Genomic DNA, 10,583 nt, shown 5'->3' with positions numbered 1-10,583 from the left:
GACTTTGTGTGGTCGAGGTTCGACTGACCTTGTGCCTGGTTTGAATAGGTATAGACAGTAGAGGTTCAATTTAACTGTTACCCGAATTTAGTTTTAGTAACTCGTTAATTCCCTTTACGTTCAACTATCATTTTTGGGTACTTAGGCCTAGTTACTTTGGTAGGTCATCAAACTGTTCGTAAGTGGCTTCCAGATCATCCACAACAGGATTTTTGCACAAACTATGATCAAAGATATAAACATGCATTAAAAAAACGTTGGTAAAAGAAAAGAAATTTTGAAATGACGTTTAACCAAATGGAATAATAAACTTATTCCAAAACTTTCATTTATTAAGTCACCATAAACCACCAAAAAGAACCTCTTGCTCCTACTGAACTAGTATATCACAATATTGGAAACCACAACTAGTTACCAACAAAAACATACTTCCTTAAAAGCAAGAGGCCTTCAAAATAAAAAATAAAAAAACTATTTACAATTTGCATTGTCCCACCAGTGCCCCTGTTATCTGCAATGGACATTATGGCACTGCAAATTCATTCATCTTCTTCTTTACTCCCTAATTTAACTTCACAATTGAACCTGCTTTTGATGCAAATCTGTTCTCAGTTTCCACCAAACCTTGTCCAACAAAACCTTTCATTCTTCTTTTCAACTCTTTCCTGCAAACACATCATCAAAATCACCATCAAAAACCCAAAAAAAAAAACATCAAACATAACAAGATTTGCTATAACAATGAAACAACACTCACATCATGAGTTGTCTATCAAGATTTGAAGAAGACAATAACCCTTTATTCTCTTCGGCTCGCCGTAAAAGATAAGGCATGATCTGATCAACGGGCCCGAAAGGTAAATACTTGCTAACACCAAAGCCCGCGTTTCGAAGCCCGAACGTCATTGCTTCGGACATCCCATAAAGCGAAGCGAATTCGAGCTTTTCACTATCTTTACCAATCCCCAATTCGCGCGCCTTTTGTGCAGCAAGTTTGGCTGTAAAAGGTATTCGAAAACAAAGTTAGTGTAAACCCATAAACAGTCGAAAATCTTGAATTACGTTTCAAGAAATACCTCGGTTTTGAAATATTCGTTTTCAACGATCGGTTTTCAAGTAACCAAATCAATACAACCCTGATTCAGAATACATTTATCAAATTTGGTGCACTATATTTATCTTTTCATCATCTCAAATATAAAAAGGTGTAATCTTTATCAAAAAATAACCTAATTAAACATAAACAACTCAAAATTATTATAACAAAAACTAAAAAGTTTCGATCTTTTACCTGATTCAAGATTATGGGTAGCAAGAATGAGACCCCCAGGTGCATTAGACACCTCATCAAGCATAAATGAAGCACACCCATTGTAACAATTGTGTGTTTCTTGAATACTGTTGTGAATTGGTGAATCAACGCCTAACGAATTCGCTAACTTACTTTCGCTCCACATATACGCACCTCTAACTAACTTAAACCCAACTGGCAACCCCATTTTGTCAGCAGCTTTCTTGGTTTCAAACAATCTTTCACCAGCATCCTTTAGATAAGCTTGAATTGTGCCGTAAACTAACGGTGTATCGCCTTTATTGTACTTGACAGCAGCCATGTAAGTAAAGTAATCGATACCCGGTTGAATTGAAGTGTCCTCTGCATCAATAACTACAGGTACATTGTATTCAATGCTTTTGTTACAAATGTTGATGAGTCTTTGGTGGGCTAATTCAAGATCATGTTCTTCTTCAGGAGTTAAAGGTGAAGGCTTTTGTAAAGTGTGGTAAAATGGGCTTGATTCTGAAAAAATTGGAAGTGTTTTAAGCTTCCATGGAAGATTTGTAGATGTGGGGTGTTTGTATTCCCATCTAAGAAGATCACTCACTCTTTTTAGTAGAGTTACTGGAGTAATTGCTGTTATCTTCACTACCACAAAGCTGACCTGTTATCAAAACAAATGTTGGTTAATTTAAAAAGATTTGAATTAATTAAAATAATGAATAATGAATGTATAAATCAATTGTATATTTTCCAACCCTGATTAACCTAATAAAAGATTAGAATGAAAATAATCAATTCTAGGATTTACATGTATGAAGACAAAGAAAAAATTACAAAGATATGCAAATAAATTAAAAATTGCTTTGCAACATAGTTCATATGAAACAGAGCATCAAACGTTTTGAGTAGAACTTTTATGGAATACAAATTATTTATATTTATCTCTATATTTATATTTGTGTTTGTATTTGTATTTGTATACATATATGCATAAAAAAATAAAAATAAAAACTTCATGTGTTTGCTTGCTTGGTTTTGATGAGCTGTATGTATGTTGTTTTGTTTGTTAGTTCATCAATAAAATTTTGCCTTTAAAAAAAAAGGTTGGATCTTTCCAGAATAGTTAATAAAATTGCTTTGCAACATAGTTCATATGAAACAGAGCATCAAACGTTTGAGTAGACCTTTTATGGAATACAAATTATTTATATTTATCTCTATATTTATATTTGTGTTTGTAATTTGTATTTGTATACATATATGCATAAAAAAATAAAAATAAAAACTTCATGTGTTTGCTTGCTTGGTTTTGATGACCTGTATGTATGTTGTTTTGTTTGTTAGTTCATCAATAAAATTTTGCCTTTAAAAAAAAGGTTGGATCTTTCCAGAATAGTTAATTTGGGTGTATAAGTTGATTGTAATAATTATAGCACTTCAAATCCGCAACAAAATGATCAAAGAACTAATATATTTTTAATAAATATATATATTTACAAAATTAATAAGCAAGAATTTGGGTTTTTAAGTGTAAGGACTACTACTGATTAAAGAAGATAAATTTTGGTGAAAATATAAATATGAATATACAAAGCAACCATGAAAGTACAGATCCGTACTTGGGTTTACTAAAAACAAACACAGAATACTAAAGAAAGGAATAAAAGGGCATATGAGTTCAAACAAAAATAGAATACAATAGAGTCACTGTAATGCGGAGTAGTAAAAATCATAACTTTTCATTTTAAAATTAAATTAAATTAAAATTTAAAATTAAATTTAAAAGAAAAGTAAATATGAATAACTTACAGATGAAGGAGGCAAAGATTGTGTAGATTCAACAGTTTCAATAAACTGTTGTGCATTCAAATCACATGAATGATTATCAACAGCATGTTCAAGTCCATAATCCAACATCCCTCTTAACCCGGATTTCCATAACTTGGTAACAGTCCGACCCGTTTCTTCCAAATCCGCACCCGCAACAAAATGTTCATATGACGTATGTTTGATCAAACCCAACACAATCTCTCTTAACAAACCAATTTCCATTACTTTTGATCTCATTACCCACATACCCAAATCAACTACCGGTCCAACCGCCGCCAGGTTCAAGTTAGCCGACGACCGTAAAAGTTTTCCGGTTGTAACCGATGAAAACAACCCTTTTGTATCGTTAAAATCGAATATGGTGTCGTCACGTGACTGGTCCGTGACAGTATTGGCCGGCGGTTGGGGTGGGAAGATAGTTGTGGAGGTTGTGTTGATGGTTGTTCGTTGGGCTGAACGAAATTTTGGGGTGGTTGAGGTTGAGTTGACACGGTGGACAAATGATCGGATTATTTTTGATGAAAGGCCATTGGTGGTCATAGCCATCAACGGGTAACGACGGTTTGTGGTGGTGGTGGTTGACGACGGAGATAGGTGGTTGAAAGTTGGTGTGGAAAGAAAGTGCAAAGTTATAGGCTAATTGTAAGGAAACTAGTTTTTGTTTTGTGAGGATTGTCTTTAAACTAGGTGGTGTATATATAGGCAAAAAACTGCTTCTAATTCGGGTCGGTTTAGGAGATGTGTTTGTGATTTGACCCGGATGGTTATGGATTTATAGGATTTTGGGTTTAGTTGAGTAAAAGTAAATAAGGGTTAATTATAGAATTGGACGGTGGTGGGGTTGAGTGGGGTAGGGTGTATACAAGTTGCGGTGGAGCAGGGTTAGAATTGTAATAGAAAAAGGAAGGGCTAAAGTCACGTGAGTGAATATCTGCTTGTTATCAAAGATGAGATTCTGTCGTGAGTAGTTTGGTATCATGAAAGTTCAAAGATTCCGTTCCGGAAACTTCAGAGGAATCTTATTTTCGTAAAATATATATACGTAAATAATTATAGAAAAAATTTAAATATAACCTTCATAATAACCACTCAACTCTTACATACTATAACTTCTCCAAACTACTAGCTTATTTGTACTACCAAATTGAACCTACCTTAGGGCTACAAATAGAAAAGTCCATTATTATATAATCATTACACCTCTTAGACTGGTTTTAACCGTGACGGTGACATCAAAGGCAAATAATGTACTGTTTGGTGATGTGGCAAGATCAAAATATGAAGTTTTTAAAGGAGAATGAAAAATTTGAGTGTTAAATATTGTGGTGGTGATGTGGTAACATATTATTAGTAGTTAGGTATTAAATTTATTAATTAATAATATATAAAAATATGTGGCGAATTCTGATTGTCTGAAATAAATTTGACACTTCTGTCAAATTTCAGACTGACGCCCTGGGCGTCAAATTATGACGCCACGTTAGGGCCGTCAAAGGCGTCAAACATGTTGCCAGGTGAGATGACGGAGGAAAAATGAAGTTGCATTGGGAATAATCTTACAATTTTATAAATATATACAGGTACTACATTTTTGTCTACTGTCAACCGCGCATTTTAACGGGCGAGATGGCTATTATTGTACAAAATTATATGTTTTAATAAATAAAATTATTACTCGTATTGTGCTTTAAAAAAATCAAAAAACTACCAATTTCAAATAATTAAATTTTTCAGTAATATAACCAATCACATCCAAATAATTTATATGTATATCTATATCTATATTCTATATAATAACAAGTCACTTTTTGCTAATCAACATTCAAAAATTTTAAATGGAGTAGAAGGGTCATTGGATTAGTGAAGCAAAACTCCCGATTAGTGAATCGGGGAGTGGATTAAGATGAATTAATTAACATCCACCCGAACCACTATAAATTCTTGTGTTTATGTTCTTTACTTTACATTCCACATTACTACAAACATAAACACGTCACACATTGGTTGAGTTGATTAAAGTGATAAAGGATTGTTCAAATTTTATTGAACATCGAAAAAGTTCTAAAAATCGTATTAAGTAACTATTCACCCCCTCTAATTACTTACAGATTTAATCCACACCGGCTTCTTAACCGCATTATCGAAACCCAGTTGGCTGACCACTGGTTCTGAACTCACCCTGAAAACTTGACGTCTCTGATGAAGACCAATTAAAAGATGCGTTAACGATTATCTCCTGAACAAATTCCGACAACGACGATAGCGACGTTACTGGATCCACAACAAAAACCATCGGCGGAGACAACTCACCAGTGTCACCACTTATGATTTTAGTCCATGGTGGAGAAACCGTTCGCAAACGTGTTGGTGATTTAGAACCTTTGTGGTCATCGATTTTTGGTTGCAAGATTATTGAAGCCATCAACTTGGGGCTTTTATTTCAAAACCTCAAATTGTTTAGTTTACTCAAAAGTATTTTTGGTGATGCAACTAGAATGCTGAGGTTTTTACTCTGGAAAGTTGATCGGGAAAACGTTTTGAGTTTAAAGAGTTTTTTTATTTGGCTGATGATCTTGATTTTCAAGATAAAATTTGATTTAGGGTTTTTGATTAGAGACAAATATTCTGTATCGGTTCGTAGAACGAATACCCTATATTATTTGGTTGACGATTTAGAGTTTTGATCAGAGACGAATACATTGAATAGGTTCTTGATTAGAGACGAATACTCCATATCAATTAATTCACGAATGAATTTGATTTAGGGTTTTGATCTGAGACAAATACTCTGTATCAATTATTCGATTTAGGGTTCTTGAACAGAGTCGAATTCTCAATTGATTCGATTTAGGGTTTTGGTTTTGGATCCGTTTGAAATACTAATTACTAATTTGTTTTAAAAGAAAAGTATAGAAATAAAACAAAAAGGATAACTCTGAATCAACGGCGATTAACCGTAGACTAGATGATTATCTTACTAAGCGATTTTATTTTAATGATCAAATCCGCTCTGATACCATGATAAATTCGATAAAGGGTTAACGAAATTTAGTTTATTGATTTATTCATTGAATTACTTTCGCTTAGGTATATATATAACCTATTGGCTAATAGATTGAGCTCTAAGAATTAAATACCCATTACAATAAGGAAAAATAGTTGTAAACAATCTATAATTAAAATATCAATAAGCTATATGAAGAGTTTGAGTCAAATACTAATTTGCATCTCAACAACAAGCGTTATCATCATTTTAATTTAATTTTCTATATATAGTTTGTAGAGTTATTATTAAGATTTTGACAAGTCAATTTCACTTTATCAGTTTAGGATAATTACATGAGTAACATCTTATTAACTATCTTACTAAACTGAGACGGAGAATGTACTTACTTAACAACTGATACATGCATATTATAAAAATTTGTATTTATATAATCTTAATTTTTTTAATGGTATAAAAATAACAATAGAATACAGTATAAAGTAACTAGTACGGAGTAAAAATGAAAGGTTGGGGAAGGGGATTCGGAATCTGTTTGATTAGCTGCAAGTACAATAGACCACTCGGGCAGACTGGTGGACCACACTTTTCACGCTACGTCCCCACTTCCAGTTGTCATTACTTTTTTTGTTATTAGGGAGTACTTTTTTCCTTTATTTGTATTTGGATTTCTCAATAGCACAAAAACACCCCTCCTTTTTTTTAATGGCAACTCAATCTTTTTTAAAGAGTACGTTTGGTCATATAAGTGACTATATTATATATTATAAATCAATTATTCTAAACATGTTTTCAATGAGTGTTATTTGCTCTTTTTTTAAAGCTAGAATTTTGAACACCAAAATGCCACAAGGACTTAAAATACAGAAAGGGCACGCAAAATGCATGCTGGAATCACATATTATATCTACACACCGAGGCGAAACTAGAATTTTGGCAAAAGGTTTAATTTGGCGGTGAAACCCTAACATCGTGTGCCGTAGCACCTATACCGCCCACCCCGTAAGGGCTAAGTATACCGTGTAAAACTCCTCCCCCCAATACCCAACAGTTGGCGCAGGCCAGATTCGAACCTGCACCCCATATTTGGCAAGGGGTATACAACTGCGGGCCCGGGGTTCATGGGAGCCGGGTACCATTCAACCAATTGGTCGTTGGTTCGAAACTAGAATTTTCAAATGAAGGTGGCTTATATAAGACTTAGAAAGTTGGGTCATTTAATTTACATATTTTGAACATAATATTTTATAATTAAGACTAAGGCTTTAAGATACAATTAAAATTATTTAGACATAATAATACAATCGAAACTTGAATCTTAATTAGGCCTTGGGGGAGGCTAAGCACCCCTCAGTCCTCCCTTATCTCGGCTCCTGTATAAACTAAAGTTTGATCTCAAATTTATATTATTTCTTTGACAATTTAATTAATTATATGCATATTTCTTTGACAATTTAATTAATTATATGCCAACTCTTGTCAGTCCACTATCCTCGGATCACAAGTCAACAAAGGATAACAGCTAATCCGTATAACTGGGTCATTAAAATGCTTATTCAAGATCCTATTCTCTAGGCTGTTAGTTGTACATTTAAACTTGTATTCTCATTATATATATTGTACTACTGTATACGATTGATACAATACAATTCAAATATTCATATGGTATCACAGAGCCAATCGGCTTAAACACGCCACTTACCATTATCGATCATATTCATCTCCATGGCTACCCAAACTGACATCATTCAACTCCAAGCACCTACCCACCTACCAACCAAATTAACAAACCTCAACTTTGCTGTTTGGAGACGTCAACTACACTCCACTCTCATCGGTTATGACCTTCTTGGTTATATCGATGGCACCATCACCAAACCCGAACAAACGCTTGCTGACAAACCAAATCCAGCTTATTCAATTTGGTTTCGCCAAGACCAAATCATTCTAAATGCCATACTCGGCAGCTGTACCGCAACCATTCAACCACATATTTCAGTCCACTATCCTCGGATCACAAGTCAACAAAGGATAACAGCTAATCCGTATAACTGGGTCATTAAAATGCTTATTCAAGATCCTATTCTCTAGGCTGTTAGTTATACATTTAAACTTGTATTCTCATTATATATATTGTACTACTGTATACGATTGATACAATACAATTCAAATATTCATATGGTATCACAGAGCCAATCGGCTTAAACACGCCACTTACCATTATCGATCATATTCATCTCCATGGCTACCCAAACTGACATCATTCAACTCCAAGCACCTACCCACCTACCAACCAAATTAACAAACCTCAACTTTGCTGTTTGGAGACGTCAACTACACTCCACTCTCATCGGTTATGACCTTCTTGGTTATATCGATGGCACCATCACCAAACCCGAACAAACGCTTGCTGACAAACCAAATCCAGCTTATTCAATTTGGTTTCGCCAAGACCAAATCATTCTAAATGCCATACTCGGCAGCTGTACCGCAACCATTCAACCACATATTTCCTCTGTCTCAACCTCTAAAGAGGCTTGGGATCGTTTGAAGACTCTATATGCCAATAAATCTCGAACCCGTTTTATCTCCTTGAAGCAAAGATTACTTGAGAATTCGGTGGATGATAAACCGATTGCTACGTATTTACAAGAAATGCGTACTATTGCATATGATTTAGCACTGGTTGATAGTCCTGTTGAAGAAGACGATCTCGTGCTTCACATTCTTCATCACTTGGGCAGTGAGTTCAAAGAGATATCCGCTGCCATCCGTGCAAGGGACACACCAATCAAGTTTGATGAGCTCCATGACAAGCTTGTCGACTTCGAAATGCAACAAAAGAAGACTGTCACACCCACACCTACCATTGTGCCGACTGCTAACTACACCCAAAAAGGCTATCGCCAATCGCAAACCGTCCATCCTATTCACGTGGGTCACAGCAACAACACAAATACAAACCATCCTATGCTAATTCTCCACAACAAAAGTATGGAGGCACAACAACTCCATCTGAAAATTATTACAATTTTTGCAGACGTGGTGGACATTTCACCAAGGAATGTCGCTCTCTTGCTCGGTTTTTAAAGGAAAATGAAATCACCCCAGTGATTTCATCTGCATCGTCTCCCTCTTGGTTACTTGACACGGGAGCATCACACCACGTCACCTCCAACACTTCCAACCTTCAATCCTTCTCAGATTATGGGGGACCGGAGGAAATAATCCTTGGTGATGGTTCAGGTTTACCGATATCTCATCTTGGAAATACTACAATTAAAACACCATCTTGTTTATTTAAACTAAATGATATATTATGTGTGCCAACTTCACGTACCAATTTAATTTCTGTTGCACGTTTTTGTCGTACTAATCATGTTTCTTTGGAATTTTTTCCATGGCATTTCTTGGTGAAGGATCTGAAAACGGGGGCACATCTACTTCGGGGAGCTTGCAAAAATGATCTCTATCATCTTTCTCATTGTCGCACACCTCAAATAAATTAGATGACCGTCAATAATGTGTGGCATAATCGGCTTGGACACCCTTCATTAAAAGTTTTATCTTATGTTTTAAAGAATGCTAAGTTGTCATCAACTTCATCAGTTAATTTGCATTGTAATTCTTGTTTCTGTAATAAAAGTAAAAAATTGCCATTTGGTGAATCATCTATTGTGAGCACTCGACCACTTGAATTTGTTTATTCGGATGTATGGGGTCCTACGGATTTATCTCATGATCAATATCGTTATTATGTTACATTTATTGATCACTTTACAAAATATATATGGATTTATCCACTACGAAACAAATCCGACATCTTAATTATCTTTCCCCAATTCAAGTTACTCGTTGAGAAAGCATGTTAACAACCTCTCACCGCATTGTACTCGGATAATGGTGGTGAATACACCGGTTTATCTTCCTTTTTAAGAACACATGGCATTTCCCATTATACAACGCCACCTCATACTCCCGAGCACAATGGATTTACGGAGCGACGACATCACACTTTAGTCACCACAGGTTTAACCTTGTTACATCAAGCACACTTACCAATCTCGTTTTGGTCCTATGCGATAACTACGGCTGCTTACCTTATCAACCGGTTGCCTACAACAACACTCAACAATAAATCTCCCCTTGAAGCTTTATTTCGTCGGCTGCCTAACTACTCTCGTCTAAAGGTATTTGGGTGCCTTTGCTATCCGTGGTTACAACCGTACAAGACCGCAAAACTACAAGCCAACTCGAAACCTTGTGTGTTCCTCGGGTACTCCTTAACACAATCCGCCTATAAGTGCTATGATCCGGTTGCTCACAAATTATATATTTCCCGGCATGTACGCTTTTGTGAACATGAGTTTCCACTTAAACAATTAAATGTGGACTACTCGGTTTTTCCAGGGCTTCACTCTCGACATTTACCCACTGTTGTCAAATCAACTACTCCTCCAGAAGAACCAC

General features: G+C 35.3%; 1 protein-coding gene across 1 annotated transcript; it reads right to left on the bottom strand.

Moving 5' to 3' along the window:
- Positions 1-288: 288 nt before the first annotated feature.
- On the bottom strand, positions 289-3,763 carry LOC139846539 (proline dehydrogenase 2, mitochondrial-like). Its single transcript, XM_071836021.1, has 4 exons — positions 3,089-3,763; positions 1,292-1,940; positions 758-998; positions 289-665 (listed from the first exon to the last, which is right to left on the bottom strand). The coding sequence occupies exons 1-4, from the start codon at positions 3,653-3,655 to the stop codon at positions 563-565; spliced, it is 1,560 nt and encodes a 519-aa protein (XP_071692122.1). The 5' UTR covers positions 3,656-3,763; the 3' UTR covers positions 289-562.
- Between the last annotated feature and the right edge of the window lie 6,820 nt (positions 3,764-10,583).

The sequence above is a fragment of the Rutidosis leptorrhynchoides genome, chromosome 5, assembly GCF_046630445.1.
Source record: "Rutidosis leptorrhynchoides isolate AG116_Rl617_1_P2 chromosome 5, CSIRO_AGI_Rlap_v1, whole genome shotgun sequence".
Lineage (NCBI taxonomy): Eukaryota > Viridiplantae > Streptophyta > Magnoliopsida > Asterales > Asteraceae > Rutidosis > Rutidosis leptorrhynchoides.
Note: the sequence above shows the minus strand (reverse complement) of the source record. Positions and strands in the feature narration are given on the sequence as shown.